The 14,188-nt window shown below is 38.5% G+C and overlaps 1 protein-coding gene across 1 annotated transcript; it reads left to right on the forward strand.

Moving 5' to 3' along the window:
* The first annotated feature begins 678 nt into the window (after positions 1-678).
* LOC100914253 (lipocalin-15) lies at positions 679-13,436 on the forward strand. The gene is made up of 6 exons (XM_031951997.1): positions 679-3,919; positions 4,867-4,937; positions 8,463-8,573; positions 9,093-9,194; positions 10,550-10,575; positions 12,664-13,436. The coding sequence occupies exons 1-6, from the start codon at positions 3,807-3,809 to the stop codon at positions 12,673-12,675; spliced, it is 435 nt and encodes a 144-aa protein (XP_031807857.1). The 5' UTR covers positions 679-3,806; the 3' UTR covers positions 12,676-13,436.
* Positions 13,437-14,188: the final 752 nt, after the last annotated feature.

A 14,188-nucleotide genomic window follows, 5' to 3' on the forward strand; every position in this document is an offset into this window, starting at 1 on the left:
GATAATCTGAATGCTGGGCACGGAGTAAAGAAGGATCACTTCATGAGCTCAAATCTTGCCTCAGACACTTACTGGCTGTATGAATCTCACCCAGTCACTCAACTCTGTTTGCCTCCATTTCTCATCTGTAAAATGAGCTGGAAAAGAAAAGGACAAATCACTATAGCATCTTGGCCATGAAAACCCCAAATGGGATCATGAAGAGGTGGAAATGACTGAACAAAATGTCTTGCTCCAGTCTACTCTTTTTAGGTTTTCTACCTCTTTCTTCTCAGGCTACAGAGGAAAAAAAAGCCTTTCAGTCCCAGAAATGCTTTAAGGTGGACACAGTCTGGACTCTGATGATTGAGAACTTGGTGGGGATATAAGAAACCATCTGTTCCAATTGCATTGTTTGTTGGCCTGAATAATCTCCAAACAAATGTTGTAAACTTAAAGAAACCTCAGGTGTTCTGCATTATAAGCCATAATCCTTGTTCTTGGGTGCTCCAGAAGAAATAAGAGTATAAAAACCCAACCTTAATAGTTTCCTTGATGCTATCTAGGGGATGGAGTCAGGGAAAGGAAGGAAAAAAAAAATTGGAACACAAAGTTCTGCAAGGATGAATGCTGAAAACTATATATGCATATGTTTTGAAAATAAAAATCTTTTTTAAAAAAAAATAAGAGTTTACTTGGTTTGGAAGCACCAAGTACAATTTTCATTGATTCCAAACTTAGTTGGTGTTCATGCTACCACCTTGTGGCCATCCCTAAGATGGTATCACTTCCAAACTTATCTCTCTGTCCCTGAGGCAGGTGAAGGGAAATACAACCTTGGTGATAGACCTTTCCTAAAGTCCTGCTCCTTTTTAATCGCTTGTAGGTTGGAGAAACCTTTTCTCTGGAGCCTGAGGAGCCAAATATACTCCCTCCTAAACTGAGTTTTGTACATAGCCTTCAGCCTTGCTCAGGAGTTTTTTTTGGACATGATCTCACTAAGGGCAGGTGGCAACCCTAGGCTTCTTAGCTTCAAGGTTCAGTTCTTGGCTGTTCTGGATCCTTTTCGCACCTGCTTCTCTGGGCATTTGCTTGGCCCTTATCACAATTGGTCAACTGTACACTTTCCTGGAGTCAGGGAAGTGTATGGAGGTTACATACACTTATATAACCAGTGATAAGTAAGCTGTGTAATCCCATGCAACATCCCAGGAAATGAATTGTATTTAAGCCAGGAGAATGAATTACCTTCTCTTTCCCCCTTGGCACCTTTACTGAGGGGGTGGTTAACTTAGATAGGAGTTGCAAATATGCATTAGTGACTGTCCTTGGGACTATATAAAGGGCAAATATGGATAGTGTTTGAAAGATGGAGTTGAACAAGAAGAAGCAGGTTTTGAAGCCAGGAAAAACTGGGTTCATATTGTACCTCTGATACATTCTGGGTGTGTGAATCTAGTCAAATCATTTAATTTCCCGGTGTCTTCTTCAGGACTATAAATCACAGAAAAAAAATGCTGATATGTATTGATAAATGGAATTTCCTGATCAGAGAGTTCCCAATACCAGTAAAAGCCTAGATTGACAGTGTTTGAAAGGCAGGGTTGAAAAGTGCATGAAGAGCTCTGTGGGATTGTGTTTGAATAATTGAATAATACATGCATGAAAGAGAGAAAACAGTCAGCTGGGTATAGCTCTGGGTTAGTAGAGAATCATAAGAGAAAGATGATTTTATTCCTCTAAAATCAATAACTGTTTCTGAAGGTCAATAGAGCTTTAGGAGATGTCTTTGGTTATATCATCAACAAATGTCTCCCTAAACTTAGGAAACACTATTTTTGAAACTGCTCAATTCACAAAGTTACAATGGAGTCATAGTCAGTTCCATATCCTGGATTGACCATATTTCAGGAAATAGAGGACATAATGAAACATGTTAGTTAATGCCAAACATCTGGAATATACACTGGAATCCCAAAGCCAATTGAATTACCAACAGCTTCCAAGAGAAAACCTAAAGGATTTTTAGAAAATTGGCCCCCAGTAAGTTTCAAAATGTGAATGAAAATGCTTGATAAAAATTCTCAGGTGTGAGACTCAGGGGACCCCAACTATAGATTTCCAGGACAAACTTTGATCCTACTTCTCCACATTTAATGAAAGGGCAAGTATATTCTCAGTATAAAGCCCTCATTAAAATTGGTTAAAAAAAAAAACGATCAAAAGCAAGATTAAAACACTTATTCACTTGTATGGTACAATGGACAGAGTCAGGCCTATCAAACTCAGAAAGTTAATACCCCAGACAGGCAGGATGTTATTAGCTCAGATCTTATACAATCAGCTCAATGAAGGGAAACCAGGCTAACTGGATATGTGGTGGTCACTCCTGGGTATAAGTTCTGGAGCCACCCATCCCTTCAAGACATTATTGATTTCTGAAGTGGATAGATCAGAAATCAAAGAAAATGAAGTCCATCCTACTAAGTTTCCTCCTAGGATTGATTTGTGTGCCTCTGGTACAGACAGATGTCCTAGTACAGCCAGACTTTGATGCCAAACAGGTAATGGTTGTGCTTTTTTGTTTCTTTTGCTGGGGATGGTGGTGTAGGAGAGGTATTCAGTACCAATGGAGAGTCCAGTCTTTTTGGAAGATTAAATGCTCAGCAAACTGTTTCCTACTTGTAGTTTTCCCTAAGCTCAGATATTTTTCTGACCACTTCTTTTCAAAGGATCTACTGAAACTCCTAGTGATTTATCATTATCTGTTTCAGTCAGACAAGCAAAACAATAGTAGAGGACACAAATTCAGTTAGTCACCTGGGTCATCATCGTCAGTATCATTGTTATAATGAGGTATAATTAGTAATTTTTGCACCCGAATGAGTAGTGATAGAGCAGGGTATATGGCCTATCAAATTCAAATTTGATCCAATGAGTGGTTCTCTAATGGCCCACTAATGGTTGCATTTTTATGATCTATCTCTTTACCTATCCATCCAATGTTTCCTGTAGACTGTTCGCTGTCTATTCACCTACTCTATGGCACTGAACTTTTAAAGTTTTTCTTGACAGGTGGAGCTGAGAGTCAATTAGTTTCTAGGCAAGTCTCAGCAATGCTTAGTTTTCATGAGATCATTTATTTACTAGTTAGCTAATTGCTAATTAGTTGGTGATTGTTAAAAATCTTTCCTATAGGTAAAGATGTAACTAGAATGGGATGAATAAAACTTTATGCCAAGTTGCCAGTTCTTCCTCCCTGTGGTAACCAATGTCTTAAAGTCTCACCTTACAGTCACATGTGCCCTTGGGTCAGCTCCCTCATAGTGCCCTCTCATTGTAGCCCCTCTCTTTCAGAGCCCATTTTTATTGTCAGCCTCTGCAAGAATTGCCCTATTCTGCCCTATTCTGGAGACTCATGGTTAGACTATTCCATGGGCTCATTGCCACTAACTGTCTCTTTCCCAACATCATTACTTTCCATTTTCCCTTGTGCTTTCAATCATTATTAGGACAGGGATGCCCAAACTAAGCCTTATACAGGAAGCAAGGGAGCCCAAGGCTATTTTTGGAAGCTACCATTCAATCTCTCCTTTCCTTCTGAAACATTATAAGCTCAAACATAGGAGACAGATACACTGGAATTCTTGACTTATTGTGACTAGAGTTCTGATTTATTATGTGATTTATTCAAGCAAATCATTCAATTTCTCTAATCTCTTTATCCATCTGGGTATCCTGAATAGAATGGACAAGCAGAATGTCTTGTGACTGTCTTGCCCATAAACTGTTCTCCTCAGTTTTCAGGCTTGTGGTATGTCGTTTCCATGGTGTCAGATTGCAAGGTCTTCCTCGGCAAGAAGGAAAGTATATTAATGTCAACAAGATTAATAAATGCCACGGAAGGAGGCAACCTCACTGTTCATATGGCTTTCCCTGGGTGAGCATGATTTATTTCCTCATTTGGGGATCCTTATCCCTCTCCCTTCACACTTTCCTTTGCCCTGGGCTAGATAAATGAACAGATAGATAAAACATATATTAAGCAATTATCATATGCTAGGCACTGTGTTAAAAGCTGGGATATAAATAAAAGCAAGTGAGATAGTCTTTGAGAATCTTTGTTCTTATTGGGAGAGACAACACATAGAGGAGAAGCAGAAGGGAGGCCTTGGGAGCAAGGTTGATGTCCAGAAAGTGTTGTGGAGACTTAGAACTGAGCAAGCTAAGACCAAAGCTGATTAGCCTATTCAAGCTCAAAGTGGTTTCAGGAGTGAAACCAATTTTCCAGTGAGGAAGCGGGGTAAGTGGTTTAATAAGAATCGTGAGACTATGACTATAGGCTCATGGAGGAACAGGAAGGGGTTGAGGAATCAATGGAGCTGAGTATGACCCAGCTTAGAAGACAAAGACGCCTGATCTTTAGAGACGTGGAACATGAAACCAGGGAATCAAACCTGACCCAGTACAAAGATTGGGAAGGGAATCTGAGAGGAAGGAAGAAAATCTTTAAAGAGATGTGTAGAATGTGACTATTGCAGCTAAGTGATTTTTCTGATGGAACTAGCTGTAGACTTTGGCTTAGTAAAGAATAAGGGGTGGGTGGGGACATTCAGGATTCCTTTCCTTCTGGTACAGACAGGGGCACATTGTACTCCTCTGCAGAGATGTAGGGGGTGATTTGCATTGGAAGATTCTTTGGTGGTTCAGGTGACTGGACCTAGCATAGAGAAACAATGTAGATACAGTGGTAATAAGATGATGGGAAAGTTGTACACAGTTGTCCTGGTTGGTGGATGTTCTCAGGGGACTCTGAAGAAAACTCCCCTTCTGAGAGCTGTTAAGGATTTTTCTAGTGTGTAATTTCTATCTCTGTTGATCCCCTAGGGCTGATGGCTGTAAGACAATGGATGCTGAGTATATAAAGATAGGCTCTGAAGGTCACTTCAAAGTGCCTGGTAGGTCAGATTGAGTCTGAAGAGTATCAGCTGTTTCCTTCCCCACTTTCTTCTATTTGATTAAAAGATGAATGTTCTTTTTCCATTGCAGCAAAATAGGCAAACACCAATGATACTTGCAACCTTATCTCTGGTCTGGATCCTAATCCCCTTCTTCTGCCCACCATCCAGATATTTTTCCTTTATTCTGTTTCATAGAAGGTCCTGTAGGGAGGAACAGAGAAACAGAGGTCCCAAAAGCTAACCTCCCCAGAACTAATACCACCAATTCGTGGTTATCCTTTGTCAAGGATTGCAAATTATATCTCTGCAATATTTTTTCTTTTCCATTCCTACTGTCAATTCCCTTCCTTTGGTTCTTATTGACTCTAGTTTGGATTTTTGCAGTAATTTCTTTTTTTTAATTAAAGCTTTTTATTTACAAAACATATGCATGGATTAACATGGACCCTTGCAAAACTTTCTGTTTCAAATTTTTCCCTCCTTCCCCCTCCACCCTCCCCTAGATGGCTAGTTCAATGCATGTTAAATATGTTAAGATATATGTCAAATCCAATATATGTATACATATTTATACAGTTATCTTGCTGCACAAGAAAAATCAGATCTAGAAAGAAAAAAAATAACTGAGAAGGAAAATGAAATGCAAGCAAACATCAACAGAAAGCATGAAAATGCTTTGTTGTGGTCCACACTCAGTTCTCACAGGTCTCTCTCTGGCTGTATATGGCTTTCTTCATCACTAAACAATTGGAACTGCTTTGAATCATCTCATTGTGGAGAGAGCCATGTCCATCAGAATTAATCATCGTATAATCTTGTTGTTGCCATATATAATGATCTCCTGGTTCTGCTCATTTCACTTAGCATTAGTTCATGTATGTCCCTTCAGGCCTCTCTAAAATTATCCTGTTAGTTGTTTCTTACAGAACAATAATATTCCATTACATTCATATACCACAATTTATTCAGTCATTCTTCAGTTGATGGGCATCCATTCAGTTTTCAGTTTCTGGCCACTACAAAAAGGGCTGCCACAAACATTTTTGTACATGTGGGTTGCAGTAATTTCCTAACTGTTATTCTCACTTCTAATCTTTCCTTACTCATCTCTATTCTTTCCTTACCTCAATCTGAGCTTTATTTTCTTGCTAATTTAATGTTCATAATGCATAGGATTATAGATACAGAGATGAAAGGGGCCTGATAAATAATCTAGTCCAAAATCCTTATTTTGCAGATAAGGAAACTGAGGATTAAAAAAATTAAATGACTTGTCCAAGGCGATATAGGTAGCAAGTGACATGGTTAAACAGAATATTATTGGGACTACATTATTTGGTTGCTGAAAAATCTTTAATGAATCTTAATTTCTATTGATAAAAAATTGAACTCCTTTAGTCTGACATTCTAGACGCTCTACAATATGATTCTAGCCTAGCTTTTAAAACAATTTAATTCAACAGGCATTTATTAAGCACCTACCATATACAAGGCACTAAACTTGGGTTACAAAGATAAGTATAATTTATATTGCCTTTGTCCTTGCCTTAAGTATATTTCAAACTGAGCAGGTGAGGTCGGAAATTAGAATAACATATTTGCATATAATTATGCTACAAAGAAGACTGTAACAAGTGTAGGGAAGAGGTTCTTCCTAATACTGTGTTAAGAAGAAATTTGAGGAGGGAAAGGTTGCTTTGGTCTGGTGGGTAAGGAGATCAGAAAAGACTTCATGGAGTATCAAGCACATGTATTAGGTCTTGAAGGAAAGGAAGAATTTCAACAGGTTGGGAAGGTCAGGGAGGAAAGGGAGTCTATTCAAGGCATAGTCCATAGTTTATAGATTTAGAGTTGGAAGGGATTTCAAGGGTCATCCAATGTAAACTACCTTATTTTGTACATGAGGAAATTGAGTTCTCCCAAAGATTAAGTAATTTGTCCAAAGTTTGTGGTGGTAGAGCAATGGATGAGAGAATGAAAAAAAACATAGAGATGGGAGAGGGGCAGGGTAAAAATAGGGAAAGGAGAGTTTTCTTCTTTGGCTAGGACGTGGAATACAATAAAGGAAAACATGAACCTTGAAAGGTGAATTGGATTCTGGGAGATGGGGAGGACTGAATATCAGGATTAGTAATTTATGTTTTATTTGAAAGGCAAAAAAAGACAGTTTTTTTGAGCAGAAAAGTAATAATAGGATTAGAATGTTTCATTAAGGAGATTATTTGGGTAATAGTGTGAAGGATAAATTAGAAAGGGGCTAAAAAAATGGAAAAATAGAAGAATGGAAGCAGGAAGACTCTTTAGGTGGCTGTAATAATTGTCTGATCCACGAGAGATAAAAGTCTGAACTAATGACTGGATAATTGGAAGAAATGGATGTAAGAGAAAAAGTGGAAGTAGGGTTCCTAGGATTTGGCAAATAATTGGCTATAGAGGGAAAGGAAGAAGGAGGAATCAAAGGGGACAAGTTAGAAACCTGTATCAAATCCTGACTCTTGCACATTAACTGTATGGCTTGGGGTAAGCAACTCAAACCTCCTTGGACATCAGTTTCCTCATCTACAAAATGAGAGAGGATACCTCTCAGGTATTCTCCAATTTTACAATCCTTGAGAACAAGAGTTGACTTGTGGACAAGTTTAAGAGACTTGGAGTCAGGAAGATCTGAATTCCCATCTGGCCTCAGACATTTGCGAGCTTGGTGCAAGTCATTTAATTTTTGCTGCCTTCAGTTTTCCCATCTGCAAAATGGGGATATTAATAACACCTACCACTCAGAGTTGTTGTGAAGATCAAATGAAATAATGATTGTAAAGCTCTTAGCACAGTGCCTGGTACAGAATCAGTTGGTTAATTGTTATTCTTTGTTCTTGAAGAGGACCGAAATGACATCACCATGTTAGAATTGCATTACAGTGTGTCTGTGACTGATCAGAACAATATGAGCTTGAATGCTCTGCCACAGATTGGATACAAATAGTCCCTATGAATATTTGGGGTAGCTTCTCTAACTTCACACATCTCTCATTTCTCCTGAGCTAATTCAATTCTGCTTAATATTAACTATTATTATTAGTTGTTATAATTCCCCATCTCTGCAAAGAATGAGGGAAAGTAATTTCTTATATGTACTTTTTGGGCCCAAACTTGAGTCATTATAATTTTTCAGCATTCCTTTTTGCAATTGTTCTTCCCATTTACATTGTTGTCATTTTATAGATGCATGTGTGTATGTATGTTTTCTTGGCCCTGCTTACTTTGTTTTGTATCAGTTCATTTAAATCTTTTTATATTTCTTTGTGTTCATCGGGTTTATTGTTTTTTAGAGTATGGTAATATTCCATTATATTTGTGTGCCACAACTTGTTTAGATATTCTTCAACTGAAGGGTACTTTGTTTCTAGTTCTTTGCTACTTGCTATCATTATAAAGGCATTTCTAATAGTCCTGGATGTAGGCAAGCTGTGCCTTAATTTTAGGTTTCTAAACTGATCCTGCATCTCACCAGATCTTCCTTTCTAGCTAATGGCTTCCTGGATGTGCGTGTGGCTGAGACTGATTACAATTCCTACTGCATTCTGTACATCTACAAGGAGCTGGATGGGGTATTCAGCACCATGGTTCAGCTATTCAGTATGTGAGCCTCAAGTCTTGGGACATAGGGGGAAGAAACAGGGAAATTGTACTCCTTTGGGGGAAATGGGGTAGGGAGAATCTTCCATGATTGTCTTTCCCCAGCTTGGAAAGGTGTTGAGGTTGGGGGCTTCTAGAAATTTGATCTCAATTTGGAAAGAGGGAGGAGAAGGTAACCCATTCCTGAAGGAATCCTTGCTTGGACTTTCAAAGCCCTGGATCCAACTTCTATCACGAAATCTTTCTGCCTCTTTTTCCTATTCTAGTAATGCTGGTCCCTTTGTATGCAATAGTGAAAAAAGTGCTGGATATAAAGTCAAAGGACTTTTGTTCAAATCCAAGTTCTGCTACTTTTTTGTGTGTGTGATTTGGGGCAAGCCATATTATTTCTCTGGTCCTCAGTTTCTCATCTGTAAAATGAAAGCATTAGTCTAGGAGGTCCTTGCTGGCTCTAAATCTATATAAATTTAATTTTATGATTTTCTAATCCTTTTATATTCATCCTTTCTCTGCCCACAGGTAGGACCCAGGGTGTGAGTGGCAAGGCTCTGAGAGCATTCCAGGATTTCTATCCTATTGTGGGACTTGAGGATGACATGATGTCTCTGCTCTCCAAGTCAGGTAACTTTGGAAGATGTTTCCATCACCATTTCCTTGGAGATGATAAAGAAAGTTGCCCATTCCTTAGCACATATATATATTGGAGATGGGTAGGCTCCTATTTAGTGAAACGATTAAGGTGTGTAGATGGCATTATTATGCTAGGTACATCTCAGCAAGGGGCTGTAGAATAAAGAGATTTTCCAAACTGCCTCACTAGGTTCCATAGTTTTTTTTTTTTTTTTAGCAGACATTCTCAAACTTTTTGTCCTCAGAACACTTACAATTGCAGAAATTATTGAGGGCCCCAAAGGATTTTAATTTATTGGATTTATATCTATTGATATTTACTATATAAAAATTAAATCAGATAAAAATTTTAAAATATTTATGAATTTATTTAAAACAACAATAAATCTATTATGTTAATATAAACTGAGTTTCTATGGAAACTAACTATATTTTCAAAAATAAAAAAAATTTGGTGAGAAGAGATGTATTTTAAAAATATATTTCTGCAAATCTCTTTAATGGTTGGCTTAACTGAGGACAGTTAGATTCTCACATCTGCTTCTATGTTCACTCTCTTCCATTATGTGGTTTAAATCTATGAAGAAAATCTGACCTTACAGAGATAGTTGGGAAAAGGAAAAGTATTTTAATAAGCAGTTGATGTCTTAGTATTATTATGAAATTAATTTTGGCCTTACACATCCCCTGAAGGGTCTCAGGGACCAACTGAAAGGAACTTGAATTTGTGGGCCACACTTTGAGAATTGTCAACTTTGGAGATATACTTATTGAGGTTATTTTGTTCAATCGATTTGTCAAATAATAAACTATTTATTAAGTACCTGCTTTGGGTCACTTTTGTATGACAAAGGCAGGTGGCTCTTAGCTCTATTGGAAGACAGAAAAGTTATTTATTTTGGATAGCTGCTTTAGAGAGCTTTAACATTACATGTCCTTTCCTGTCATTCCTTATGGTACAACATTTCTTTCCCTCACCTCTTGGAAGTTTCCCTTAGTGGCATAAACTCTGAGTGCTGATATTGGTCCCACTTTCTCTGGGAGCAGCCATTGACCTGGCAATCCAGATAATTGGGTGCTGGCTTGGAGAACATCTCTAGACAAGCTTTTTCTTCTAGTATTCATTGGGTTAGATCCAAAGGAAGCTTGAATTTGGTCCTGGGGTGCCTGGGAGGTTTTATCTGCTTTGTGTGCCTTAGAAGAAGCACTTGGTTTGTTTGTTTTTTAATAACCTTGTCTTATAGCAGGGGGAATGGTTGTGTGTGGCAAATAAACGAATACCTAATTTGGAGGTTGATTTTCAAATCTATCTTATGACTATTGTGTACTTACTTTTATTTCTACAGACGCTTGTTCCCAGGAAAACATTGAGGTGAGTTTGTTTATCCTGATTTCAAAACACAGCCTCAAACTTCATTGTTTTAAAAAGTGGAGAATCGGGGCCACTGATGATTCGGTGGATAGAGCACCAACCCTGAAGTCAGGAGGACCTGAGTTCAAATATGCTCTCAGACACTTAACACTTCCTAGCTGTGTGACTCTGGGCAAGTCACTTAATCCCAATTGTCTCAGAGAAAGAAAGAAAGAAAGAAAGAAAGAAAGAAAGAAAGAAAGAAAGAAAGAAAGAAAGAAAGAAAGAAATGAAAAGAAAAGAAAAGAAAGAAAGAAAGAAAGAAAGAAAGAAAGAAATGAAAAGAAAAGAAAAGAAAGAAAGAAAGAAAGAAAGAAAGAAAGAAAGAAAGAAAGAAAAGAAAAGAAAAGAAAAGAAAGAAAGAAAAGTGGATAATCAAGTGTATAAGGATCTCTAACACCCCAGTGTTCCCTGTTACGGATCCTGACTGACCTCACCTGATGGTCTAACACAGAAAGGCTAAGTTTGATATGCCGTGGCATGCAAATGACAAAGTAGTTCCTCTCTGAAGAATATTTCATTTGAGACAGAAAATAATAACTTCTTCTTCCTCCTCTTTCTTCTTCTCTCTCTCTCCCTCTCCTCCACCTCCCTCTTTTCTTCTGCCTCCCTTTCCTCCTTCTCCTCCTCCACCTCCTTCATCATTTCCTCCTTCTGCTCTTCCTCCTCCTGGATTTCTTTCTCCTTTTTCTTTTCTTCTTCTTCCTCCTTCTTCTTTAAAGAATATTGATATCTTGTATTTTTGAGGACATTTAAGTAGAACAGTAGACAGAGTGTTGAGCTCAGAGTTAGAAAGCTCCTCTTCTGAGTTCAAATCTGGCCTCAGATATTTACTAGCTGTGTGACCTTGGGCAAGTCACTTTGTATGGTTTGAGTTAGTTTTTTCATATGTAAAATAAGCTAGGGAAGAAAATGTCAAACCACTCAAGTATCTTTGCCACGAAAACTCCAAATGGAGTCATGAACAGTCACACATAACTGAACAATAACAATCTTGTTTTTTAATGCTGCCTTTAATTCTAAAGTTTTTATTTTATTTCCCCCCACTTAATAGCATTTTATTTTCCCCAATTACATGCAAAGATAGATTTCAACATTCACTTTTATAAGATTTTGAGTTCCAAATTTTTACCCCTATTAGTTCTGAATACTTCCCTTTCTTTCCCTTCTTTTAATTTAGATGAGCCATTGAGAAGGGTAGTTTCTAATAAGGATTTTTTTAGTTTTGTTTCTGTTAACAAAGTGTGGGCAAGTGACCCTGGGCAAGTTATTTGCTGTAAGTAAACCAGTTAGTATTTTAAACAATTTTCCCACTCTATAAACTCTTTCCCACATCTTACAGAGAAGATGCTGACCTAAAGGGTAGAGGGAATTTCCTCACCTGGGAGTTCCCTACAAAATGGGAGTTTCCAGTGAAATTGGAGAATTTTAGCCCTATCTCTAACAATAATAGATTTTGATCTGGAAGGGATCCAGTCCAACCCTTTTATTTTATAGGTGAATAAACTGATGCCCAGAGGACATAAGGGACTTACTTAAGCTTACATAGGTAATGAGAAATGGTTTCAAACCCAGGCTCTCATTCTAGCAGTCTTTCCACTATGATACATGACCTCCTCACTAAGGGACGACAATGACATACTATTTTGACAAAAAAACTGAACTTTATTCTTTAGCAAGAGGAATTACTTGGAGAAAATTCATATCCACATGTCTGTTCAGTCTTCCATTCCCAGCTGTTTTTCATCGTTTTAGCAAGAATTTCTTGCCTTGCCTTTAAGTCCTGAGTCAAGATTTTCATTTCTATATTTGTGCTCCAATTTCTAGCAGGAATCAGGTTTATTAAGTGCTGGGTAAATCTCTTAGTTTCTCAGAAGCCTTGGATGAATCATAGAATTCTATCAACTCCAATATGGCACATTAGTACATACTCTTCCCTATACCCTACCAAGGATATGAAAAGCAGAGAGAGTGCATAAAGGGTAAATGGAATGGGGAAGAGGTAGCTTTATATATTCCATAACACTCTTCAACCTTTCTACACTACAGGGAAAAGCCTAGAGAAGACTTCTTGGGTCACCAACAGAGAAAATGGAATCAGTAAGGAATCAGAGATATTTGAGCATTCCCGAGAGACTCCATCAGGAGAGTCCTTCTTGTTCCTCTTCTATGACCCTGCTTTGTGACTTTTCCTGGAATTTTTCCTTCTGTATTGAATAAATAGACTTTTAAAGATTTCCAACTAGGCTCCAGACAGATCCTTAAACACATCTTTATCAAGTTCATTTTGACCCCAGAGAGTAATAAAGGAAAATTAAAATTTTTGACCTTTAGAAAAATAGAAGGATCAAGCTGGAAGAAATCTTAGAGATCTCAGTTCAATTTTCTATCCTAACAGGATTCCTCCTTATGTCTCTGATGAGAGTGGTTAACCCAGACTTTGCTTAGATTATTTTGATGATGATGGTCTCATCTTACCTCGAGTACCTGGTCCATTCTATTTCTGGACAACTCTGTTAGGAAGTTCTTTTTCAACTTGAGAAGGAACAACCCAAGGGGAATCCAAAAGTCAGGATATATTTGGATGGAAATGTCGACCTTTCTCATCATTATGAAGTAAAAGATTGTAATAAGAAGACCAGCAGTTAGATGGCACAGTGGATAGAGCACAAAGGCTGAAATCAGGAGAACCCGAGTTCAAACTCAGCCTCAGAAACTTAATACTTCCTAGCTGTGTGACCCTGGGCAAGTCACTTAATCCCAATTGCCTCAGGGGAGAGGGGGAAACAGCTCCAACTGATAGGATCTTCTAGTCAAGTGTTTGTGGGGAAATATCTTCTCTGGGTACAATAGGGGAGATTGCACACACTGCCTAACTACCCTATCACATTGCTCCTTTTCTCTCAGCCCTGAATATGTTTTCTAGTGGAACAGCTAAATATCGGAGGTTTTCACATCAAAGCAGTCCAGTGATAACCCTCTATCATCCCTACACTCAAGGAGCTGTTTGGGTAGCATAGGAGTACAGAAGTGGGGAGGAGGAGAGGAAAGGAGGGAGAAAAAAGAAGAAGGGAGGGAGGGAGAGGGAGAGAGTGAAAGAGAATGATTCTTTCAGACACAGTTTCTTTAACTCTTCCTCACTCCTCTCCATTACCTTTACTTTTTTCCTCATGCAGACTAGGATTCAGTCAACAAATCCCTTTAAGCTGTGTGACTGATTGTTGGGGAGAGGAGGCAGGTGTTTCCTGGGAGTTCAAAAGGTTTGACACAAGTGGAGGGTCTAGCCTCATCCCAGATCCTCTGCAGTTTAAATGCCATTTGTCTGCAGCCCGGAAATACATCTTAGAGAATTAGTAGAAACTGAGAGTGAGGCTGAATCCCAGACCCAGGCTTGTTGGACTCTCAGAGCCCCTTTGGCCTCTGGATCAGAAGGTGGGTCAGCCCTGTTTGGGTTGCAGATCTGGCATGGTGACAGCCTTGTCATGCTTCTCTGCCCAGCAATGCCCCAACCTCCTACTCTGAGATCACTGGTCCATTAACTCTGGGCATGTTGAACACCATAAACCTCATATCT

Source organism: Sarcophilus harrisii, chromosome 2 (assembly GCF_902635505.1).
Source record: "Sarcophilus harrisii chromosome 2, mSarHar1.11, whole genome shotgun sequence".
Classification (NCBI taxonomy): Eukaryota; Metazoa; Chordata; class Mammalia; order Dasyuromorphia; family Dasyuridae; genus Sarcophilus; species Sarcophilus harrisii.

Coding starts and splice junctions, on each gene's coding strand:
- LOC100914253 (XM_031951997.1), top strand. CDS start 3,807: ATGGTGTCAGATTGCAAGGTCTTCCTCGGCAAGAAGGAAAGTATATTA. Junction 3,920..4,866: donor GTTCATATGGCTTTCCCTGG/GTGAGCATGATT, acceptor TTGATCCCCTAG/GGCTGATGGCTGTAAGACAA. Junction 9,195..10,549: donor GTCTCTGCTCTCCAAGTCAG/GTAACTTTGGAA, acceptor TTATTTCTACAG/ACGCTTGTTCCCAGGAAAAC.